Source organism: Myodes glareolus, chromosome 17, assembly GCF_982192425.1.
Source record: "Myodes glareolus chromosome 17, mMyoGla1.1, whole genome shotgun sequence".
Taxonomy (NCBI): Eukaryota; Metazoa; Chordata; class Mammalia; order Rodentia; family Cricetidae; genus Myodes; species Myodes glareolus.
Window position 1 is genome coordinate 56,673,883 of NC_142042.1, and position 25,843 is coordinate 56,699,725.

The 25,843-nt window shown below is 47.6% G+C and overlaps 1 protein-coding gene and 1 long non-coding RNA gene across 2 annotated transcripts; one reads left to right on the top strand and one right to left on the bottom strand.

Annotated features, from left to right (window-relative positions):
• Nucleotides 1-3,317: 3,317 nt before the first annotated feature.
• On the bottom strand, nucleotides 3,318-12,014 carry Trim45 (tripartite motif containing 45). The gene is made up of 6 exons (XM_048442190.3): nucleotides 11,182-12,014; nucleotides 8,979-9,712; nucleotides 7,273-7,402; nucleotides 6,564-6,678; nucleotides 4,602-4,728; nucleotides 3,318-3,591 (listed from the first exon to the last, which is right to left on the bottom strand). Exons 1-6 carry the CDS (start codon nucleotides 11,667-11,669, stop codon nucleotides 3,443-3,445), a joined length of 1,743 nt encoding a protein of 580 aa, XP_048298147.2. The 5' UTR covers nucleotides 11,670-12,014; the 3' UTR covers nucleotides 3,318-3,442.
• Nucleotides 12,015-12,249: 235 nt separating this feature from the next.
• Nucleotides 12,250-25,843, top strand: LOC125405607 (uncharacterized). The gene is made up of 4 exons (XR_015735358.1): nucleotides 12,250-12,518; nucleotides 16,372-16,508; nucleotides 17,206-17,342; nucleotides 25,654-25,843. It is a non-coding gene; the product is annotated as an uncharacterized LOC125405607 (long non-coding RNA).

The following is a 25,843-nucleotide window of genomic DNA, read 5'->3' on the forward strand; positions in this document are numbered from 1 at the left end:
ACTTCCCTGAGGCTAAGCATCCGGTAGGGGAGATGAGGTGTCTAGAAGGTCTTGTCACCTGGTGTCAAGAGCTGTGGTAGAGGACCTTGTAGCTGGGAGGGATCATCCCAGAAACTGACCTTTGAGAGCTTTGAGGAAGTGACGAAGGAATGCCTTCTCAATATGTAGGAACTGACACACAGTGGGGCACCTCTTCCTCTGATCTTCTAATGTGACATACATTAGAAGATGTATGTCTCTTCAGCCAGCCACTCCTGACGCAGGTACACATCCTCTGGTGTCATGCTGAACAGTGACTGCAGGGAGGTTAGAGGATGGGTGGGCTGGCTTATATACGGGTGATTATTTTCCAAGACAGTATCTCAGAGGACAGCCTTTGCCCTCAGCTGTAACAGCAGCCGCAACACTTACATCATAGAGTTGCGTCTTGATGTTTCAGTATGCATAGCTCAAAGTTCTGAAGCACACTGTACCGTAGGGCAGTCTCTAGAGCCCCCAGTTCCTCTCTCCTTGCATGGAGTTTGGGCTTTTTCAGACCGCTCTGACTCTCCATGGATCTTTTGGTTGTCTGAGTAGTTGGATTCCATTGAGCTAGGACCCTAGTGTGCAAGCCAAGGAAGAGTCTCCCTCCTGCCACCCCTGGAGGCTTTCAATATTGCTAACAGAATTGTTGCCAGCAATACTACTTAGTGACCTAGGTATTGGCCAGAACCTAGATGGGCCCCAGGGATCAAAATTTCCTCTAGTGATGCAGCTTCACCACACAGAGTTGTCTGGTTGTTGCAGCCTCGCCAAGGGAGCCTCATGAGCTTTGCTGCAACGTTCTGTGCTGCCTCATAGACACCTGGGAAAGATGATGTAATCCAAGGAGCCTTCATGGCCCAAGACTCCCTAGATGTCTGAGGTAATTGGAAAATTCAAAGGTGGTCCCTTGGGCGCACAGAATTTATCCAGCAAGTTTGATAGAAGGTTAAGACATTTTCCCAAGTGGTATATGGTTAAGTCATGAAAACATACTAAGTAGAGCCAAACAGAAAACTCTACAAGTTTTTATTGTTATTCATTTGATACACTTTGAGCCAATATCTGCCCCGTGTTGGAATAGTACAGTTACTAAATGTCAAATCCCTGCCCTCAGGGAGCTCAAAGTCTCCAGGAGATATATATGGCAGATGGTGATGAAGCTGTGCAGGGTGATGTCTTCTCCTGGGTAGGGTGCGGCTGTTTTATACAGGGCAGGTGGCGAGCTCACTAATAGGATGGAGCTGACGCTAGAGTAGAGCAGAAACTTGGAGAAATCAGAGTGACTCATGAAGGTTTGCGTCTTTGAGAAGGGCATGTCAGACAGAGGACCAGGGACTGTAAGAGCCCCAAGATAAGACTGCCTGAGTCTGAGGAACACCCGCCAGGGCCACCGTGCCTGGATAGGGGACAGCAGGTGCTGACCAGAAAGAGAACATGGATCAGACCATGATCGTCATATGTGGTAACGTGAATGAAGTATGCATGCTGGGAGGCCACCGGAGGGTACTGAGCGGAATGACGGGACATTTTGAGAGGCTCTCTCCTGGGGGATAGAGTGGAAGGGGGAAAGGCAGAAGCCGGGGGGTTAGAAGACAATGACAAACCTTTCAGTTGGGAAACCTTGGCATCTCAGACCTGGACAGTAGCAGTGGATGTAGAGCGCAGTAGATGTGCAAAGGGAAAGCTGATGGCCGTTCTGTGGCTTGGATATGGTGTGTGGATGCAGGATGTTCCCAGGGCTCCCAACCTAAGGACAGAGTTGTGCATTTGAAGTGCAGGAGAGGACTACAAGAGAAGCAGTTTGGTGGTGGTAGGCAGGAGGAAGTGACAACTAGACACTGGATGTCATTTAAATGTGAGATGCTTACTGTACACACAAGGGGAGATGTGATGTGAGCCATTGGACATGATTATCTAGAGCAGACCTAGGGGGCACTTAGGAGTCACTGTGTATAAACGGTATTTAAGTGACAGAATGAGGTCTTGGGAACAGGAGGGAAATGGAAGAGCTGCTCTTCAGCTCTCCTGGGGGTACAGAGGACAGGAAAAAGGCAAGGATGAGCAGAGGAGACGGGAAAGGAAGTCGAGCAGAGTACAGGAGTGATGCCTCATCAGACATGAAGAGGACACTCCCGAGAGGCGTTCCATGTTCCATTTGCTGTGGAAAACTATCCTAGGCACTGTGAACAGTCTAACCTGTAACCACACTAGATGCTACTTGGTCCTGTATCCCCAAGATTCTGCCAGGCATTCCTCAGGGAGGTATGAGGGGGGGGCAAAAACAGTATCTCAAAGTAGCAGTGGTTCCGCTCAAGAAACATAAACCGTGAAGAACAATCAATAACCACCTTGAGGGGTGATGGGCAGCCATGTTTTCTGGGAACATCAGATTTGGCTTACAGAAAGGGGCTAAAGGGGAATGCTTCCAGAAAAGGAAGAAACTCAGTATCTTCATGTCTGTAACTACAATGTAGCAGCTCCAAGAAGGAAATGTGTGGTGACCTCACAGCTGTCAACTAAACATGTCACCTCCTTTGCATTACCCGAGTGACCACTCCAATGAGTCACCACTTCCTAAGAAATCTTATGATGCAAATTTCGGTAATTATATTTAATATATGCTAAGTTTACTGCTATATCAGAAGCCAAGGATCCCAGAACACACAAAATGTATGCAAGGAAGACCTTGGTGGGGCTGAGGCCGTATAAGTCTTTTTCCCAGAATTCTTAGCTGCTAGGGGGGCCCTGCAGAGTCAGTGCTTTCAGCTGGATATAGAGACACAGCAGAAACTCTCTACTGTCAGAGCTGTGAAGATGGAGGACTCTCCAGTATGTGTAGGAAGAACTCAACAGATGGGTGAGATCTTTCCACACCATCCTTCCTTATTAATTGGCTACTGTGTGCCCTACGGATGAGTCGTCAGCACCCAGGCTCTTAGCTAAACAACAGAATCATGTTATAATTGTCACAAACCATGGAAAAACCACTGGACAGATACTAATAAGTGATTGGGACAAAGGGTTTTCATTCTCTGAGAGAAGCACTTAAATTCCAGCTCAGGGATAAACTGAAGAGGCTGTAATAGAACGGAAGGTAAGGAGAGAACGTCCTTCCTGCTCCGTGACTGTTATGTTCCCATGGCACAGACACCTTGATACCTGTATGAGACAGAAAGGAGCCTGCTGTGGAGTAGATCATCAGCCCGCCTTGAAGAGCAGTGTAGCGGTAGCCCACACTCAGCCACACAGAAAACAAGAAACTCACATACTCAAAAAACCACTTAACTCTGAGGTTAGAGAGAGCACTTTGTCTTTAATTCTGTCAGTCTCTGGATCTCCTCAAGCTTTTCAGCCCTCCGCACATCTGAAGTAATGCTGGCTTCAGGTTTACCGGGCTGAACTTGTACCCAGTAAGCCGTCAGAGGGCCACGGTCCTAAGCAGACTCCTCGGTGCGCTCTGCCCACCTGTGTATGTGCACTCAGACTTCTCCGTGAACTTCCCACAGCAAGACCAGTGCGGACGGCCTGGGTGTCCTTTGTGGCCATGGCCACAGCCGAGGTACCCACCTGCAGGATACACAGGGAGGGAAACACCTGGCAGTAGAGCCCAGCTGTTGCTACACAGGTGAAACCGGGCAGTGCTCAGACTTCAGCAGGGACGAGTTCTCCGAAGGAACGACCTGCTTCGCTCCACTGGAGCCAGAACTATCGAGGCTTCGTGGCTGGCCAGGCTCTCAAAACTGCCCAACGGGCAGCCTGAAGGTGATCTAGCTTGCATTTGAACTGTTAAATGAGCTAGCTGGATCTTCCCTGCATGCAGTGAGCGACAGGAAGGGGAGATCAGTGCTAAAGAAAACAGATCCTGGATGGATTGCCTAGGAGGGCACAGAAGCCCATTTTGTGGGCCACTGTTAAAGATATGGCGTAAATTTCTTATCGTTTTATGTATGTGAGTGTCTTGCCTGTGTGAATGTCTGTGTAATGTGTGCCCGATACCCAGAAGCCAGAAGAAGGCATCACATCGCTTGGCTTGGATGTAATCAACAGTTGTGAGCCCCCATGTGAGCACTAGGAATCGACCTTGGGTCTTCTGGAACAGTAGCCATTACCCACAAGATTGCCTCTCCCCAACTCCAGGAGAAGATAACTTTTTAAAAAATATTTGGATCTCTTGCCTGGAGATCCTGCCTCCCCAGAGAGTCAGATGCTTCTCAATCATCCATTCCCCTAATCCTCCCCATTTACGGTTTCTTCATGATTTTGGGTGGGTCTGCATTATACAGTGCTCAGACTGCTAGAACAGGTGCAGACTGAATCGGAGAATCCCACAGGGAAGCAAGAGGCCTGTGGGTTGGTCACAAAGCTTGTGTACTGTAAATTGTATTCAGAAAGATCTCAGAACTTTGAACCCTGTCATTTCAATTCAGAGCAAGAAGCTTATGTGCAAGTCCCTTGACCTGCCTCGACCCGTAAGGCTGGACTTCTAGAACACCCTGCCCAGTAGCTGTGAGGCAGAGAAGGGACGGACCCTTGCTGCTGCACAGGCAAGCAGGCTGGAGGCCACCGACCATGCTTACCTGGCATGGTGCCTCCGCAGGCACAGCGTGCAGTTTTCTGGCCTCCGCTGGAGCAGAAGGTACAGCAGTGAAACACTCCTGGATGCGGGCGGTGCTTTCTCCTCACCGTCATGGTGAAGGGTGAGCCCTGAAGGGTGCAGGCCAAGAGCAAAGAATGGCACCTCAGGTATCAACAGGGTGCGCTGAGCACCAGTCGGTGCATGACAAGCAGGCTCTGAGTCACAGGAAGGACAAGGATGCAGGGCAGAAAGGTATCTGGCTAGGGACTTCTCGGCTGGATGGGACAAATCCAAGTGCAGTGAGACTTGACTCGGATGTGTGTCGCTTTCTGCCATACACGAGTCATGACATTACACCAGGGCACTGACTGCATCTCCTAAGCCTCTGGGCACTGAAGACAGTTCCATAGCCTCATTTTCAGTGACATCTGAATTAGCTCATGTCTGGCTCAAGCTGGATGGGTTCTGCCTCCCTTCAGTCCTGAGTGAAGTAGGAGTGGAACCCCCCCCCCCCCCCACACACACACAGCCGTCCTGACTCAGGCTTTCGTGTGACTGACTGCAGTCTCGAGGCGTCTCGTGGGTAGTTACTGGGCTGCCACAACCACAAGCTAGGACACATGCAGTGCTTTCTGTAGCTTGTCAGCCACGTGTCTCCCAGAGCTAGCCCCTTTCTTCCCACCTCTAGACCCTGGACACCACAGATCTGTCTGTCCAGCCTCGTATTGGTGGGCTGTGAGGGTACATGGAAGAGAGAAAGGCCTGGGATGTGTGACTAATGAGTCTCAAGTTAGGAACTACTTGCCTTTTCTTCAAGGGTAACTTGAATTTTAATTTCTCTCTCATGTTAAACACAAATGTTTATTAAGTGTTGTAATTTTCCTGTACCCATGTAAGAGCCACACTGTCTGTGGAAGCCTGGTAGCCTAGAAGACTTCCCAGTGTTAAAGTCACCCTCTTCTGAGGGAAGACCAATAACCTGAATCATGAAATTATGAGCCAAAGTAAACATTTCTTTCTGTTAAGTTTACAGCTCTGGTATTTTGTCACAGCAATGGAAGGCTGGAAAACACAATTTTTCTAAAAAAGAACCTTGTGGCAAATATGCCTGGCACATCTTGTAATTCCTGAGGCGAGAGCGAGAGGGTCAGAGCTCAAGGCCAGCCCGGCTACACAGTGAACTGTAGAGCAGCCTACAGATGATAACAGCAGTCTGTCCCCCATCTCTACAACAACGAAATGAAACAAAACAACCCGGAGTTTAGGTAATAGGCTCAAATTCCCGTTTTGGTTACAGAACTACTGACTATCGGGGCAAGACTGGTCTGTCTGAGTAGGCTTTGGAGAAAATTGAAGTGAAGTATACAAAAACATCCAGCCCATTCCCGACATGATTAGATCAGCAGTAATGGTGCTGAATGCCGTCCTACTGCACAAGTCACATGGCTAATGTGGCCACAGTGATGCCGACGGCCATCACCATTGCTTTTTGGCTGAGGAAACAATCGCTCCAATATCAGCAGAGATTTGAAAACTTCCTAAACCAAGAAGTGTTATACTGACTTGTGGGGGGATTGGACTCATGGTACAGGCACACATATGTTCTGTGTACTCATGGTCAGGCAGATAAATGCCTGGACAGACGACAGGAGGAGCCGTAACCCTGCCTGCTGCGGCCCACTCACAGTGTGGAAAGGTTGAGAACTATTGAATGTGTGTGCGTGTCTGCTAAGGGACTCCCCCGTGGTCAAGACATCTTCTCTGGATTAAGAATCCCCACAGACTAGCCAGGAGGATGTAGCAGAGTACCGCCAGCGGGGGAAACAGTGGGTGGTGGCAGGGCCATGAGCACCCTCTACTACGGAGTCGAGCAAGGGACCGCTTATGTCATCCCCGATGCAGCTGGTCCCGTGAGAGCCCTATGAGAGCCCCTGCGCTGACGGCCAGCGGGGGCCTTCCTCACCTGCACGTGCTGCTCTCTGATGCAGACCCACACGGTGTAGACTCCAGGTTCCTTGGGGGTGAAGGAAACATTGTATGACCCATCCTTGTTGTCCTGGACCACCGTTCTGATGGGGCTGAAGGAAAAGTAAGCGTTCAAAGGGCCATCCCCTCTCACGAGCCTGCTCCAGATGTCCCCATCTGAGGCCGGACTTATGTGGCATTATATTCCTTACACTGAATATAAACTGTAAATGTCCCGCAAGATGCGGGTAAGCAGCGTCAGGTCCACCCTGGCCCGACGTCCTGAGAACCTATAGAGTGCTCCTGTCTCTTTTCTGCGGGCCTCTGTTATACTCCCTGCCCCGTGGTCCCTTCTCCTTACACCAACTGCAGGGGAAAAATATAAACACACTCCTAGGACAATTTAATGGGAAAATCCTAGGTTTAAGAAAGGGTACAATTCTGTTACACATCAAAAAAAAAAAAAAGTTGTCCATTCCAAACTTTGGAATGAGGACAGACTGGGGGCAGTGGGGAGCTATATTGAGAAAGAAAACTGAGCTAAGCCATAAAACCTACAAAGGGGACACAGTCAGTTAATTGTGTGGAATCATTTTCTCATGGCATTACGGAATCATACGATGAAGGAGTCCGGTTACATCTCCAGTCACTCAGAGGTCCCGGCTTCTTCCCCACTGCCTACTACACATGGTAAGTTTACCACACACCTGTCTTTCTTATCTTTGGGGACGACAGCGACCTGGACGTTGTCTCCTCCCCGGCCCATGCTCTCTCCTGTGGCATCCTTACAAAGCAGCGTAAAAGATGCTGTCTGCTTCTCCCGAGCTCTGTGGAGATCTGCAAAAGACAAACAGTGCTCACCGCTCAGGCAAACGGAGGCACCACTGCCCCCAGTCAGACAACAAAGCTTGTGCTTCCTAGTCACTACCCTGTTCCCTCCGGCCTTCTAGGCCACACAGATAGGCACCCTCCTGGAGGCCTGGGTACGTGTTTCATGCAGCTGCTCTTGAGTCACACAGGAGTCTGCATCTTAACTCCACCCCCAAGGAAACTGCAAATATCTAGGATTAATCTAGGAATCTTTAGGCATTAAAGAACGCCTTTAGACCTGTAGACCGGTGTCCTCAAAACTACCTTCTGCAAGCCCCAGGTCCTACTAGAAGAGGAAGAGGATGCTGCAGTCTAGCTTGCTGCTTCCCTGTTGTGCGAGCCCCTGCAACTCAGGAGCTACTGCCAAGGTGCTGGGGGGCCACTCACTGGCTACGGTCTGGAGGCCAGCATGCAGAGGAAACAGGTTTCTCAGTCCCAGGTTGTGAACTACCAGGCATTGTGGAGGGGCCAATGGAGGGTCTAGGAAACTCCTGAACTTGTGTGTGTGCCCTTCTTAGTGGGTCCTTCTGGGAAAGGTCATTCTCAGAGGGATCTGTGACTTCTAAAGAGCTAGAAATTCCTTGCTAAAGTAAAGGCAACTCTTGAACACAAATTTCCCATCAGGATTGATCTGTGAGATATGTCTAAATAACATGCTTCCCGTAGGAAGAGAACACTGGTAGAAAGGAACCATTTCTAGCAGGGCCTAGGGATGCACCTCTTTAAGCCCAGCACTCAGAGGCAGGTAGACTTCCGAGAGACAGCCTGTTCCACGTAGCTCCAGGTTAGTCAGAGCTACCCAGTAACACCCTGTCTCAAACAAACAAAAGACCTCAACCTATCAAATTCTTTGACACACCAATGATAAAAAGTTTGTGTGATCTAAAATGGTAAGGAAGAAAGGAAGGCATGATTTTGTTTTCCTCATTGCTCTGTGACCCTCAGCATTGCACTCAGGCATCAGGAGCTGCCATGCGTGGCTCTGCACAGGCAGATTTTGCCTTGGCCTGGTCAGTGTTTTTATCTCCTGTGGGTATGGTCAGGCTCCACCACCCCAAAGCATGGTCCTTACGGTTCTCGGGAGCTTCTCCTTTTCTGGAATGAAACAGGCTCAAACCTCACCCCACCCCAGACAAAGAAGGAAGAGCAAGGCAGGGAGCTGCTGCCTTTCCAATCAGTACGCATCTCCCCTTGGTCAGTGGTCAGAAACAGTGCTCCTAGCACAACAAGCCTCATCCTTTTTTCTTTATGACACATAGTCTCATATAGCCCAGGCAGGCTACAAACTGGCTATGCATACAAAGATGTCCTCAAACTTCTGACGCTCCTGCCTCCCTCCATCTGCCGAGAGCCGGGATTAGAGGCGCGTGTAGTCACACCCAGTTTTATGCGGTGCTGGTGATCAAACCCAGGCCGTGTACCAGGTGGGCAAGCACTCTGCCATTGAGCTACACCCCCAGACAGCAAGCCACAGTTCGCCAACCTCTAAGGATCATATCCCTGGGCACTGTCCTCTCAAAGTCAGTGGGAAATGCGTCCCTACCTTCTCCCTGAAGGACACATTTAGCTGGATCAACTTCTTTGGTGTTAATGGCCCCGTAGACTTCATAGCCCCGGCACTGGCCGGCCTTCTCCTGAGGAGAGAAGCAGATCTTATCATTCACTCCCGGGCGGGCGCTGTACTCAACTCTGTTCAGCTTCCGGAGCCGTTCGACCACCACCCCCTTGGTGATGAGGATTTCTAGGTCCGAGCCGCTGGTCAGCAGGTGCTCGGTGAACTCCACTCCGGTCCGCATATCTGCCAGCAGCTGTTCCAGCTGGGCCTTCTGCAACTGCAAAGAGTTTTCCTTCTGGACCCGTATGTCATCCAGCTGCCTGAGCAGTCTGTCCCGGTGTTCCTCGATGGCTTTGATGTAGCCCTCCGAGAATGTTCGGACATCACCCGCCACGGCCTCCACTCGTTCCTGGAGGCCAGTGTTCATGCTTTCGATCTGAGCCAGGGCTTCCTCCAGGGCCTCCACGTGGGGCTGGGTGCCTCTCAGGAGCTCCCGCACAGAATCTCCATGCTTGTGGATGACGTTGCTGGTGAAGTCATACGGGTGCTCTCGGTGCTCCCCAACCACACAGTCCCGACACACCGGCCGGTCACAGAGTTCACAGAACAGCCTCAGCTCCTCCGCAGGGTGAGCAGGACACAGGATGGGCTTTCCAACCCGACTGTAGCCTTTCAGGTCTTTCAGGTCCACCATGGTATGATACATCGTCTTCTTCTGCCGCCTGGGGAGAAGCAGGAAATGAGGGAATAACTCTAGAGGGAGACAGTTTGGCAAAGAGGTTCTAGGAGTTAGAGATTTGAGTCATATCCCTTAGAACGTCTAATATCAAACTATAGGATCCTCTTTGCTTCATTATTTTTTCATACTGAGCCCTGTGCCTCTCTGTGGGCTGTCGGTTAGAACACAATACATACATACTTGGATTTGGCTTGGGATAAATATTCAAAAAGTACAATGCTGAGACCACGTTCTGAGAAACTCTCACGAGTTAATTCGGTGCTAAGTCTCAGGAGTCACAGCCCACTTCCTAAAGCACAGTAGAAGCTAGCACCAAGCGATACAACCACGCCAGATGGATCTATGTTGCAACGAAAGCAGGCGGCTGGCTCTGACAAGGCCATGCCTGATGTTTAAGTAACATTTTAGTAAAGCACTTCCTTTGGCCAGCGCCTACATCACGTACATTGGCAGGCCAGGCGTTCCCTCCAGAGTCATGAGCATTAGGAGGAAGTGAAATCAATGGGCACTAAAATCAACGCGCTCTTTAATTCCTCTTTTCTGTAGCCTCCTAGGGGACACAGGGAAATCCCTAGGACACCGCACTGACTGCTTGTTGAGTTCCTTGGTAACATTCCCATCAACTTCAAACGCACAAGCCTATTCTGGTCTGCAGAGAAAATGTGTCAGCTGTTGAGCTGGCAACGTGACAGTCGTAGGGATGATCACACAAGTTCAAAATAGGGAGCAAAGACAGCTGTTGTGTTGGTAAGGCCAGAAAACAAAACTGCTCTAGGTTAATCTGAAAACCTTGCTTAGGGTTTTGTTTTGTTTTTCTATTCTGATGCACTAGAGGGGGATGGAGAAAGGGGGACAGAGAGTAAATGATCTAACAAAAGTCATTGCGTGTGAAAAACTCAAAATACCCCAATTAGCATCTACCAGCCTGCTCATACAGAGGTATGAGGTAACACACAGCCAGTCAATACCTATGGCGAGAAGGTGGCATGCATTTAGGAAAAAGAGCACAGAAGAGCCAGGTCTGAATTGAGGACTCAGTTCACTTACGCTCTTACCAGCTATGGGAACGTGGCAAATCGCAAAATATTACTGAGTTTCTGTTTTAATAAATAGGGGTGAAATGAGTGTCTGTCCTTCTGTAAAAGAGATCTTACAATGATCAGATGAGATGGAAGGCAAGGTCCATGCTAGCACGGTAATCCTGCCTCTCCAGCACCCATTGCGTATTCAACAGAGGAGCAGCTGGTGCTGGGAGGAATGTGCTCTGTAAACTGAAACCTGTGAGGCTGTACTAACTTGCATGCTAGAGTCTGTGATTGCATGGTGTGTCGTTTTTGCTGTTTGACAGTGTCTGAGAAAGTCTTCCTTTTGACCTGTCCACCACAGGATTTGTGTCTTGATACCTTTGCACTCCACTCTTAAGCCACAACAGGTGGGGTTTCCCCTCTTTACCTATGAGCCTGGCAGCAGAAGTGGCAGAGATTGGCCTTGCAGGTCTGACACCTCTTCTCTACTTCTCTGTCGCTGCACAGGTCACACACCAGGCCCTGGCCTTCCCCACGCAGACTCTCCAGCATCACATCATTCATGGCCAGGTGGTCTATCGTTAACGCCTTCACTCCACCCAAGGGTAGGTCCACCTGAGCATCACATACCGGACAGAGGATGCCAACCTGCGGCTGCAAGCTGCGTGACTTGGGTTCCTGGAAGGGGGACCCCTCAGAGCTTGTGTCTGAGTCAGCCCCACGGATGTCCACTACTGAGAACGGTTCCAGCTTTTCCAGACACGTGGTGCACACCGTGTGCAAGCAAGGCAAGAGCCTGGGGGCTTTGAAAAGCCCCAGACACGAAGGGCAGTGAGTCTTGCCTGAGTTCCCAGATGCATTCGCATCGGGGACTTTGTGCACGAAACCCAGAAGGGGCTTTCTGTTTTCTGACATCTTTCCCACGTCTGTACCCAGTATCAGAAAAGGCCCTGGGGAGTCCTACAATGCAGCGTAAATTCACCCAGAGACAGAGTTCCCAGAATTTGAACAGAGAGCATGTGGGCTCTCGTGTTGCCAAATAAAAGGGCAACCGGGAAGAGGGTGCCTCTGAGGAACTATCCACAGAGCTACTCCGGATTTGTGGCTGGGCCCTTCCTTTCCACTGCATCCCATACCAGACTCGTTCACGCCCTCCTCAATCACCCAAATCGTCCCCCTCGCAAGCGCTTCTAGATCTAGTCCCCAGCTAGTCCTGCAACCACCACTCAGACCCCTGCATTTCGTGTCCTCCACGGCCACCCGCCCTCCCGCCCCACTGGTCCCACCCCCACCACGCGACAAGCGCGCCCTCGCGATGAGGTAGAGGGTCCTCCGGCTCTCCCAGGGTGCGGCGCCTTGTGCTGCCGCCTCCCTAGGCTGCCCAGAAGGCCCTAGAGCTGTCGGCCCGCCTCGCACCAATCCCAGCCCAGGTAGGCTTCGAAGAGTCCAATCACCGTCCGAGAGGGGCGGGCCTCGCCGCTCGGACCCACGCGGCCCTCCAGAGTGACATCACTGCCATCCAATAAGCTCAGCAGGTTCCACATCCGCGTCTGGCTACTCGCGCGGCGGGATAAGCTGGACCAAGGGACGACAGCAGGAAGGGCCGGGAAGAGGAGTCTGGGAGTGAGCGGCGTAGTGCGGTCGGCGTCACCATGTCACTAAGATGAGTTCTGGCCACCAGAGCGGCCTCAGAACCTTTGAAAAAGCCTCGGGGAGTGCCGCAGAACGGGATCCGCCCCGAACTCAGATAGGGTTCACCCATTGGTGCGTGGTACTGTCAGTCCGCCGAGGTGTAACCCGAAGCATGCTGGAACTTGTAGGCGGCCTCTCCTTGGCTACAGAGGCTTCCGCGAAGCAGGGATTACCCTGCAAGGTCTCTTTCTCCTCCGTCTACTGAGCATTTTATTTTTATTTTTATTTTTTTATTTATTTATATTTCTGTCCTGGGATCCCTCAGCCGGCTAGCTTCTGGCATTTTCCATGGCAAGGGAACCTCCGGCTCTGGTCCGAAAAACTAAACGAAAAGTTTATAGAACGGCTGCTCTTTGGAGCTCAACTGAGTTTCCGGGGTGCTAGCCGCTTTTAATTCACCGACCTAAGGCGGGAGGGAGCATGTCCTAAGAGTTTAGATACTTCTCAATCCAAATTCCATAGTAACGGAAGAGGGTGTGGACAACGAAGAGCAGAGCAAGTTTGGCAGCTGTTTTTACAAACAAGGGGACTCCTGACTGGTCACAATGGGACAGTGGAGGATGTCAGTGAGGGACAAGCCCTTTGCAGGCCCGACAACTTTGTAGTTAGGAAGATGGATACACCTGGTACCCTGACCATTATTATTTCTTTGTCTCCTTGAAGAATCTTGCCAGGAGTTTCATACTCATTCATGTGGTAGCTGCTTCCTACACGTGGGCGTTGAGACCTTGATCTCTGAATTCCAAAAATGGTAACAACAGGACTCGTTAGCAGCTACTGTTCTCAGTCTTCAGTTTCGTAAGCCTCTGTCTGTCTGGCTGCTTTCCTTGTTTACAACCTTCCTTTGGTTTCAGGGACCTCTTTATTAGAGATAAATACTGTATTCCTGCTGTTGGAACCTATGCTTTTATGAAGTAAGGACTCTAGTGATATGGGTGGGATTTCTGTCTATGTGTTATTTTCATTGGTTAATAAAGAGACTGCCTTGGCCTTTTGATAGGACAGAAAATTAGGTAGGCGGAGTAAACAAAACAAAATGCTGGGAAGAGGGCTATGAGGCAGATGCCATGGAGCCAGCCACCAGGTCAGACATGCTGAATCTTTTCCGGTAACCACCACCTCGTGGTGCTACACAGATTATTAGAAATGGGTTAATCAAGATGTGAGAGTTAGCCAGTAACTAACTCTCTAGAGATAATGGGCCAGGCAGTGTTTTAATGAATACAATTTGTGTGTTGTTATTTTCGGGGCTAAGCTAGCCATGTGGGAGCCGTGCGGGATGAAAAGCAGGCCTGCCCACAGCTCCTCACTATACTCTAGAAAGGGCCCCAAATTGTGGAAATATGAAATTAAAAAATAAAATCATCTGGCTATTTCTGAAATATGTTGGGTTGGAGCTGTAGCTCACTGATAAGAGTGTTTGTTCAGTATGTATGAGGTTCTGGACTCTCTCTCTAGCACATGTGTGTGAACATAGACACACACAGACACACACCAACCAAAAATAGTCTGGTTTTGTCTTTATCGTGAGAATCTTAGAGCTCTGGCTCTAACTTCACAGTAAGTAAAATATATCTGTAAATGACTCAAAAGCCACTTTTTTGTTTGTTTGTTTGTTTTTGAGACAGGGTTTTTCTGTAGCTTTGGAACATGTCCTGGAACTAGCTCTTGTAGACCAGGCTGGCCTTGAACTCACAGAGATCTGCACATCTCTGCCTCCCAAGTGCTGAGATTAAAGGCAGGCATCACCACTACCTGGCTATCAAAAGCCACTTTTATATAGAAGTCACGTGACCCCCCAAAGTAAGATGCCTATGTAGGTCCTAGAAATGAAAATGGCCCTTACCTAGACGTGCCAGTTGTTCGTCTTCGGCACTGCCCTGGCCGAATCTTCTTACTCCTCTCCAGTATCCTGAAGCAAATGACAAGAACTCTTGTGGACTTGGCTTTGCTGTGTACTCTTGCTCTGACCTTTGCCCTCCTTGCTGCTTGGCTGTACTTGGTTTCATCTCTTATTCATGCCATATCACATTTCCCATAGTGGGCATTCTAACGTCTCTTATTTGAGAACTGCTTTATAATTTATATGCCTTGTCTCATTTAATCTTCTAACAGCTTGTGAGAGAACAGTCTGGAAGAGGTCTAATGGTCCTCCTGCGCGAACATCTGAGACGGAGACACAGTCTTATGATGTCATGCCTAAGATTCTGCTGCAGTCACCTCTACCCTTCTCAACTTCTTACACATCAAATCCCTCACACAGAGCACCTACCTGCCTCCCGTGGAGGGAGAAAACGGGGCCATCTGGAGAACATCTTCACGGTCTACTAAAAGTCTATGCCTCTGCTCTGCCTCCCTCACGACACTGGTTGCTGTTTTGGTCCTGCCCTCCTCTGCCTCTGCTTATGTCACTGACACACTTATTTCACTGACACACTTATTTCACTGACACACTTATGTCACTGACACACTTATTTCACTGACACACTTATGTCACTGACACACTCAGGCAGCCCTTTACATGTTCTTTCTACCAAGGACCATGATTGAGTCCTGCAAGAAAACTCATTGTCCCTCGGTCCAGGTCCCCTCCGCTAGTTAACTTAGGTGGTTCTCACCGCGGCATTTCTTCAAGTGCAACCTTGGGTCAGTCTTCTCATCAACAATTTCTTCTTTCTCCTCGTGTGCAGCTCATGAGGGAGATATTGTCGGACATTTCTCAGTACTGGATCACTTTAGTGTTTGCCGTGCTGTGTGGTGGGACTGCTCCCATACTCTATGTGGTGGGACTGCTTCCATACTGTCGGCTGTTAACCCCCACCCCTCCGCTTTGTTCTGTAGCTTTCCCATCCGTATCTCCTCTTAAAGAGTTGGGTCCCAGACCTATAATTCCGGTGCTGACTGATCTCTCCCCCAAGTGTTAAGTGTCTATTGGAACTTAAGTGTCTGCTCCAAAGTGTGTTCCCATCCCTTAGTCCCCACTTTGAATGTCTCTGGGCTTCTCCAGTCTGGGCTTCTCTCTTCATTACTTTCTGTCCTCCAAATTGCCACATGCCATTCTCTGAGGAGATGCTCATCCTCCCAGCCTGAAATCTTATCGTCCTGTTGGCCTCCTTTCTCATGTCCCAGATCCAGGCAGGCATCAGTTTCTTTCCGTTCCCATTGCCAGCACCTTACTGCATAGACCATATCACTCTCGCTTCAAGTACCACGTTAGTTTCCGAATCATCATTGACTTCCTCTTTTAAAATAGCTAATCTGCTCTTCCAGGTTAATTGCAAAGCCATGCTAAGCTTTGTTGACTGTACTGAAGTCAGAAAGCCAGGGCGGGAAGTGACCTATCAGGAGATCAGGAAGGCCAGGGAGGAAAGGTGACCTATAGGGAGATCAGGGAGGGAGACGGTCTATTGGGAGAGCAGGAATGCTGATTCTAATACTACTTGGTTCATCTAACAGATACCCAGTGAACATGTAGGCAGGGAACAGGTTCTGGCAGACTTGCCTTTTGCCATCTGCCTACTCAGTCACCATCCCTTTATGTCCTTGATTTCTCCTGAGACCTCCAGTCTAAAGCCCAGCCCCATCCGCTTCTGCCTTCATCCCCTCCTTCCTGGTGGATCTTTCTATGGGCTCTGCTTGAGTTCTGTGCTCCCCAGCCTCCCTTTTCTCTTCTTGCTAGCTAAGGGTCTGGAGAGGAATAGGGTGGCTTGGATGAAGTGTGTCCCATAGGCTCATGACTCAACACTCAGTCCTAGTTGGTAGTGTAGTTTGGGGATGTTTGGCAGCTATTAGTTGGTAGAGCTTCCCTGGAGAAAATGGTCCATCGGGGCGGGGTGGGGCAAGGCGGCATGTGGCAGGGCAGGGTGCTTCGAGGTTTTATAGCTGGCCCACTTCCACCATGTTCTCTGCTTCTTGATTTGCCCAGATGTGAGCAAGCAGCCTGCATCCCTACCGGGGCAGAAAGCCACTAGGCTGCCGTATTTCCCCACCACGATGGACTGCCTCTCAAACTGTGAGCCCAAGCAAATGCTTGCTTCCTGTGCGCTTGCCACCGTGAGAAAGGTAACATACACATAGTCTGCGCTTGCTCCTCGAGTTCTTCTCCTTCATTCTTACTCCCAATGCCATGCAGGCTGGCATTTGCTGTCAACATTCCTCGGACACAGCCCTTTTACAAATGGCACCGCAACATGCCATGTGCTTCTTTTCAATTCTTCTTTTTCCTGTCTTCACCCACGGTGCAGTTTCTTCTGCTTAACCCTTCAATGTTGTTGTTTGAGTTGTTAGCCCTTACCCCACCCCCACCCTAAAGCCTCCTCGTTCTCCTCTAATTGTTGTGGGGAGCCTAGAAAAAGTATTATTTTAGTTCTTTAGTTCTTTCATGTGGCCTTTTTTTTTTTAATGGTACCACCGTCCACTTGTGAATTCAGAGACTTGATGGTGAAGGCGTAACACGGACATGTAACTGAAAGGAGAGTATTTCAGACCAGGGAAGCATCTGCTTACCAAGAGGCACATACTTGGTGTGTTTACACAACAGCAGAAGACTGGGGCACTATGGGCAGGACAAAGGAACTAGTGGAGGGCTGAGTTGGGATTTTGTCATGGTCTTACCTGGGCAGCCAACTTCATTTCTTGTCCTGCCCCTGCCCTACACAGCAGGTACCTGGGCCTCAACCTTTTAAAGTAGCTGTCCCGATCTCCCTGCTCTGGTTACTGTAGCTTGCCCACGTCTCTGTTTGGACATCTACTCCCCCAGGAATCTTCCATTCATGGAGTCCTTGCTGTGTGCTACTCATATGCGCTGGAGAGACTTTTGTCAGCGTGACACAAACTGGGTCATCTGGGAAGAGAGACCCTCAACTGAGAAAATGCCTCCACCACACTGGCCTGTAGGTGAGTCTGAAACATTGATAAGTGATTCGGGAGTTCCCAGATCACTGTAGGCTGCACATCCCCTGGGCAGGTGGTCCTGGGGGGACCTGGGAGGAATAAGAATGGTGTCTGAATGTGAGCCTGGAGAAAAAGCCAGTAAGCCCAGTAAGCGTCGTCCCTCCATGGTTCTGCCTCTGTCCCTGCTCCGGCTCCTGTCCTCCCAAAGTTTTTTTTTTTTTTTTTTTTTTTTAGTGTTTTATCACAGCGGCAGGAAACCACAGTAGAACAGTATGTACCCAATCTCCTTTTTCTTTTCTTTCCTTTCCTTTCCTTTTCCTTTCCTTTCTTTTCTTTTCTTCCCCCCCCCCCCCCACCACTTATCTAGCCCTGGCTGGCCCGGACTTTCTGAAATCCTTAAACTCTCCGGAATTCACTTGCCTCGCTGCTGGGTTTAAAGGTGTGCCAGCTGCCAGGTGCATCACATTTTCTATCCCCTCCCCTAATGCTGCCTGCTGCCACCACTGTGCCTCTCTGCCTTTTTTAAAGACTTTGTTCTTATTATTTTAAAGTGAGGTGTGTATCTGGGTATGTACACATGAGGCATCAGAGCCCCTGGAGTTGGTGTTACAGGGAAGCCATCCAGTGTAGGGGCCGGGAACTGAACCCAGATTCTCGGGACTGCTAAGCAAACTCCTAACCACATGGGCTCCTGTCTCACTGCTGCATTGCAAACACAGGCTACAGTGCCTGAAACACAACATGTCCAATAAGTGAATAAGTGACTGAGACACGTAGTTCATACCTAGAAACTCATAATATCAGGACAAACACCACCAGAAAGTGTATTGGTGATCTCAACTAGATTGGTTATGGCTTTCTGAAGTTTTTAGCATGGCCAACCTCCTAACATGCAGCTCTTTAACACCATCTAGTGGAAGTAGCTTCTGTCAAGATAAAAGCACCAATAAATTTGGTAATGCTCACGTGGCTCTTTTATTTTTTAACTGGGGGGGGGGGGGGTTGGTTAGGCTCCAGGACACAGTGAGCTCTAGATGGTTTGGCTTTTACTTAAAAATTCACTGTGCTGAGCCAGGTATGGCATTTGACAATAGTTCCAGCACTTGGGAGGTGGGGGCAGGAATACCAGCAGTTCAAGGTCATTAAAGAAAGGAAGGAAAGAGGGAAGAGATGAAGGAAGGACTAGACGATGAGGTGGTGTAATTATGAGAGACAGCAAGTGTAAACCGTCCCCCGTTTCTGACACTTGCTGATAAATGGGCATCAGTTCCACTTTGAGAAGGTGAAGATGAGCTATTTAGAATGATGTCACTTTTCAGGCTCTCCCCAGAGGAGAGGATTGGACTAAACAAAGCACACAAGACACCAGCTCCACGTTACATATCTACCTGCCCTTACAGAAAGAGTCTTTACTGTCTTGTCTATGAGAAGTCATCCTTTGTTCCTGACTCCATTGACTGACAGATGTCTGTCATGGCCCCCAATGGCCTATAGCTGACATAGTCAGAAAGTGTCCTTTGTAAGTGATCTTTAGGCTGCGTCCACTTTGTTGTACGCTTGTCCATGCCTTTCTCTGAGCTCAGCTCCATATGTTTATCACACACTGGAGCCCATTTTCCACCTTTCTTGGAAATAAATGTTTTTAAAAGGTATCTGGGGCATTATTTTCTGTTAACAACACCTTTCTTGGAAATAAATGTTTTTAAAAGGTATCTGGGGCATTATTTTCTGTTAACAACACAAGCAAATGCTCTTTTATTATATTAGTTGCACAGACATGCATCTTCCATGAAGTCTATATAAATATAATTGACTAAAACGGGCAGTACAAAGAAGACACCGCATGTAGAAGTCAGGTTTCATGCTGCACGTGGCGATAAAGCTGTTTATTAAGCTTGGAGAAGCGGTTGTGGAGTGCTCATGGTGTGATTTGAGAATTGGTCACAAAAGAGTGCTTTGTGCTCCTAGTAAACACCGTATTCTAACTTAACACAGCTTCCCCTTTTAGGACCTCTTCAGCTCTTGACTTTAATAAATATACCAACTTTCAAGGTTAGTTTCAAAAATGCTGGTTTAAATTGGACCTTTGGTGTGGTACACATTTGCCCTGGTTAGGTTTATTTTGTTTGATTTAAAGATTTATTTATTTATTTTATATATGAGTGCTTTGTCTGTATGTACGATTTTACTCCAGAAGAGCATCAGATCCCACCATAGATGGCTGTGAGCCACCATGTGAGTGTTGGGAATTGAACTCAGGGCCTCTGGAAGAGCAGCCATTACTCCTAACCACTAAGCCATCTCTCTAGAGATGGCTGATTTTGTGGCTTGCTCCTTGCCATTGTTAGGGTCTGAGAGAAGCCCTCAAAGAAGACCAATAACCACCTATGTAATAACAAGAGTGCTTTATTAATTTCAACATTGGGGTGGCACTTGGTGACCCCCAGAGAAGGTCACAAGCTCCTTTTAAGTGGAGTTAATGGAATTCTAGAGAGGATGGATTAATCTGGAGTGAATTGGTGGTGGAAAGATTTAGTCTGGGAACTGATTGGTGAGAGCTGACTGTGGGAGGCTGGCTAGGTACTTTCCGGTGGCAGGGTAGGGGAGGCTATCTTTAGCTTTCAGAAGTCTGCTGAGCTAGCAGAGGGACTTTGGGGACTTGTTGAGCCAGCAGAAGGGCTTGTGGGGGTGCTTGCTGATGGTCACCCATAAGTTGTGGTTTTCCTGAGGCCTCCCTGCTCAGCTCAGTCCCACTCTAGTGAACTGAAACTAAGGCTTAGATTCCTGTCAGGCTACTAGGAGAGGCTGGTAGGAGAGCTTGGTCTTGCCCCCCCCCCCCAACTCCTCCAGTTCTGTCACCAGCACAGCAAGTCAATATGGGCAAAGACGACCTCCTTTGTGCACAGGTTGGCAGAATTTATATTGTTAAAATGGCTGCCTTTCCAAAAGCAATATAGTCAATGTAGTTCTTTTGAAAATTCCAGTGACATTCTTCATCTAAAGAGAATATTTAATCCTAAAACTTATGAGGAAGCACAAGAGATCTCAAACAGCTAAGTCAACCCCAATGAAAGTGTGTAATGTCGGAGGCGACGCAAGACCTGACTTCAAACAAAGCAGCCTGGTACTGCTGCAGAGCCGCATGACCTAGATAGAAGCTCATGCACTTGCAGCCAGATGATTCTCGAGAAAGGCACCAAACATGCGTCGGAAAAAAGTGGTCGTAATGAAGTCTAGGTATCCAAACTAGATCCCTGTCACTCACTCGGTACACAAATCGCCTCAAATAACCCAGGGGCCTTAACGCAGGACTCAAAACTTTGGAAATTATTCCAGATCTAGGGGCAGGCAATGGCTTTCTGAATAGGATTCTCCAGTAGTTCAAGAACTAAGAGCAAGAGCTGACAAAGGTATGGCAAATCAAAATGCTTCTCTTCAGCAAAAGAACAATCAATGGAGTGAAGAGACAGCCCATAAAATAAGAGAAAAATCTTTGCCAAGTATTTATCTAATGGGAGTAATGACTGTAATATATAAAGAACTAAAAGAGACAGCAGACCAATTAGTTCAGTCAATAGATGAGCAGTTGAAATGAACGGGCGCTTCTTAAATGAAGATATGCACACGGATGCACACATGTGCCCATGTTATATGCAAATACATGAACACTATCCAACACCTTTAGCTACCAGGGAAATACAGACCAACCTCACTGAGATTCTGTCTCGTCCCAGTCAGAATGGCTAATCATTAAGAAAACAAGAAGACTGGAGAGATGGCTGCTCTTCCAGAGGACCTGGGTTCAATTCCAGCACCCACATGTGTTGTGGGATATTGTGTGTGAAGGTGTATTGCTGCCGTTGGGTAACAAAGCACCAAATGGTCAGTAACTAGGCAGGAGAGGATCGGTGGGATTTCCGGGGAAGAGAAGAAGAGGAGGAGGAATCCGGGTGGTGGATTTCACTAGTAGACTCAGAGCAAGTCAGAGGTGCCGTACTGAAGAAAGGTAAAAACCACATCGCAGAACATAGATTAAGAGAAGCAGGTTAATCTGAGTTATAAGAGCTAGTTGAGAACAAGCCTATACTAAGGTCAGTAGAACTAATTGTAAGACGTCTCCATATTGTTGTTTGGGGGCTGACAATTCAAAGATAGTCCAACAAAAGAGCTTGTTCCACACAGCCGCTAAAAACCATCTATAATGGGATCCAGTGCCCTTCCCTGTCACGCAGGCATGCATGCAAGTAGAGCGCTCATATGTATAAAATACATAAATAAATCTTTGGCCAGGTGGTGATGGCACACGCCTTTAATCCCAGTACTCAGGGCAGAGGCAAGGGGATCTTTGTGAGTTTGAGGTCAGCCTGGTCTACAGAGTGAATGCTAGGACAGCCAGGACTGTTAAACAGAGAAACCCTGTCTCAACAAACAAACAAACAAACAAACAAAAGGAAGCAAAAGGAACTCTGCTCACTGCTAGTGGAAATGTAATTTAGTTCAGTCACTATGGAAATCAGTACGGAGGCTCCTTGAAAAATTTAATACAAAAGTTTCATATAATTCATTCATACCACTTCTGGGAGTATATCTCAAAAGAAAACAAAAACAAATATTGTATGCTTTCCCTCATATGTGGAAGACAGAAAAAACCAGACATGACTAGAGAAATATGAAGAAGGAGTGGGGGAAGGAAGGAAAAGGCAGGATAAAAACTTGATAGGAGAGATGAATATTAACAAAACATAAATGTATGTAATTGTAATACTGAAAACCTTATGCTCTACAATCAATGCAATAATTACTCTGGCTGAAGAGATGGCTCAGTGGTTAGGAGCTCTTGTTGCTCTTCCAAAGGACTTGGATTTGGTTCTCAGAACCCACATGGCAGCTCACAATCATCTGTAAACCCTGTTCCAGGGGATATGACACCTTCGTCTTGCTTCCAGGGACACACATGGTGAACATACACACACACACACACACACATATAGATATAGATATAGGTAAAAAACTAGTATAAATAAAAATAAATTAAAATTTAAAAAATTATTCAATCTTACTAAACATATATAACTGTTTCATATTTTCTAAACAATTAAATAACCACTAAGCATTTATGTTGTTTGTGTGATATTATAAATAATTTAGAGAAGTCTAAAACTCCACAGGAGGATGCCCACGTGATATACAAACACTGCATCACTCTATCCAAGGGACTTGAGCATGTGCAGCTCTTGGTATCTACAGGATGTCCTGGAACCAGTTTTTCACAATACCAAAGGATATGTGTATATGTATGTGTCATGTGTGCACATGTGTGTGAGAATGTATGTATGTATGTGTATAATATACATTGTTATTGAAAAAATAGGTATGTTTGCTAAGCAAGCCAACAATTTAAAAGAATACATATGACTAACACATCTCTTATGCCAAGTCTGAAATCTGAGAAATTAGTTAACTTTTTTCTTTATTAAAAATATGCATATATTAGCCAGGCAGTGATCTTGCAAGCCTTTAGTCCCAGGACTCAGGAGGTAGAGGCAGGTGGATTTCTAAGTTTGAGACCAGCCTGCTCTACAGAGTGAGTTCTAGGACAGTCAGGACTACACAGAGAAACCCTGTCTTGAGAAAACAAAACAAAACAAAATCCACATGTTGTAAAAACTTACCATGAATGATTTCTAAATTTTCATAAGGAAAAGCATAATTAACTCATAAATAAAGTTCCCAGTGCTCAGCTTTACTGGCTAATAAAATTCTGTCCCTATTGCTTGGTATATATCCCCAACTTTTGTGTTTCTTCTTTGCTAAAAGAAATCTAAAACAAATCAAGATATGTCATTTTATTCAATTATATCAATATTATATTAAGTAATATATACATCAATATTATATTTGTAAAGATCAGATGAAAAATATTTTTGAAATTTCCACAAAGGCTTCTTCACTTAAACAAACTGTACACCTAACATTTTGTTTAATTTTTAAAATGTCCTTCATTTGAAAGAGGGCTCAGGTGAGGGTAAGGCATTCAATAAGGATTCTCTGACTGTAAGTCAAAGGTATGTGCAGGCCCACACGCTCACACAAGGGCCACAGCACGCCATTCACGCCACGCTGGCTTTCTCTGTAGGATTTGTGAGGCTGCACTGCTTTTGATTTTACACTTGAACCCCCTTCTGATTTTCCCCCCTTCCTTCGGAAGAGTTATTAAAATGGTTAGCAAATGCGTGCCTTTCCCCCTCATTTCTCTGAGCGATGAGACCCGAGAATGACTATAACAGGCCAGGCTCTGATGGAGTGCCGCGTCTCTTCTCGTTCAAATGACAGCTAACTTTACCGAGTGCCCGCCGCCCACAGGTCAGGAACAGCATTTACGGCATGAGTAGACTGTAATACATCATGGTATAGGGAGACGTTTATACATTAGTTCCAGGGGTGTCGGTGGGAAATATAAATAATGTTCCCAGCTGTAAGAAAATATAAATCCCCTTCACCCACTGAGGCAAAGCCTAGTTATGTATTCTAGATTGACGGCAGCTATTTTTTTCTTAAGTACCTATTTCCTAGGAAGCATTTAAATCCGCGCCGCGTTTTAATAAAACGGTCATTTATTTGCACAGTATGTAGGACTTGGAAGGACTTTCTGTCTTTTGTACGGAGGCTGTGTCTCTCATTTCTTTCTCTTATTTCACGAGCAATACATGCCGCTTCGCAGAAATTCTGTTGTGACAGAGCTCCTCTCTCCTTCAGGGCTCCATGGTGCTCTGTTAAAAATCTCCTAAAAAAAAATGTTTGGCGTAGATTGTGGTAGTGCTGACCTGGGGCGAGATACCAGGTGGTACCGCCACATATTTGTCTTTGAGGGGCTGAGAGACAGCAGTCTTGGTGGGAAGGGTTACAGGCTAGTTTGGAAGCTACTTTTGTTGAGCAAACAGCACTTTTTCTGTTTTGTGTGTGGCCTGGAGCAATGCGGTTAGAGTCAGAGAGTTAGGAGGAACAGCTGCGGGCCTTGCAGCAGCTCCACAGGGCCGGCCTTGCAGCAGCTCCTCCACACAGCCACATCCCAGCCCCGCGCTTTTGGATGTGGGAACATGTGGGAAGCCATTGCCTCGTGCAGCTGTTAATCACTTGAAATATGGTTATTCCAAATTCAGATACACTGCATAAAGTAAGTGCTGACTTTCAAAGATTTATAATGGAAAAAGAGGATGCAAAGTATGTCATTGATTGCGTGCTGAGATGATACATATTTATGTTTATTTTCATAATTCTTAAGCATAAACTTGTCTGTGTGTGCATGATTGCATGTGTGTGTACAAGCGTTAGGGCGTGCCCATGTTGTCTTCGCTCTCTTTCCATCTTATGTACGGAGGCAATGTCTCTCACTTGAGCCCACAGCTCACCCATTCAGCCAACAGGCTGCCACATCTACCCAGCATTTATGTAGGTTTTGGGGACCCAAGCTCTGGGCCTCACTCTTACAAGGTAAGCACTTTACCCACTGAGCCATCTCTTGAGTCATAGTATAACATTTTTAAAGAGCGGTTTTGGGCTCATAGCAAACTGGAGCAGATTCTATATTTCTCCCCACATAAGAACACACTCCCCCCATGGCATCAGCGTCCTGCACCACGGTGGTGTGTTAGCTACAGTCCACCAACATCCTATACTATGGTCGTGTGTTAGCTGCTGTCTGTGATCTGAAGCCCATCAGCGTCCTGTACCACGGCGGCACCATGGTCGTGCATTAGCTACTGTCTGTGATCTGAAGCCCATCAGCGTCCTGCACCATGGTTGTGCATTAGCTACTATCTGTGAACTGAAGCCACTGTGTTGTCACTTGAACTTCACAGTTTGCATTAGGGTTCACATTAGTGTTTTGCCTTCCACAGGTTTTGGCAAATGCACCCCATGTCTCAGCCATCACAGTGTCTGTCTCCGAAGCCCCCTGGCCTCATCTCTTCTTTCGACCTCTTTTCAGACTCCTGGCAACCACTGGGCTCTTCAACCACCTGCTCTGCTGATTTCCCTTTTCCCCCCCAGAGTTTTATGCAGTGGGAATGAAATAGACAACCTTTCACACTGATGGCCTTCTCTCTATTGTCCCTCCTGTCCTCAGATCCTTCATGATGTTTCACAGCTTGGTAACCTCATGGCTTGATGACTACCTTCTCCTTCCTTCTCCTTCCTTCTCCTTCCTTCTCCTTCCTTCTCCTTCCTTCTCCCTTCTTCTCCCCAACCCCCATTCGCCCTCTTTCCCTCTTCTTTCTTTCTTTTTATTTTTTTGAGACAGGATTTTACTTTGCAGACGAGCCTGGCCTGGAATTCACTCTGTAGACCAGCCTGACCCGGATGAGACCCCTCTTCCTCTGACTCACAAGTGCCAGGATTAAAGAGACGCACCTCCATATCTGGCCTTTACTTTTTGTCTTGTTCCAAAGAATGTTTCTTTGTATGAGTGCATCACAGTTTATTCATGAAAAGTGCTAAGATTTTAA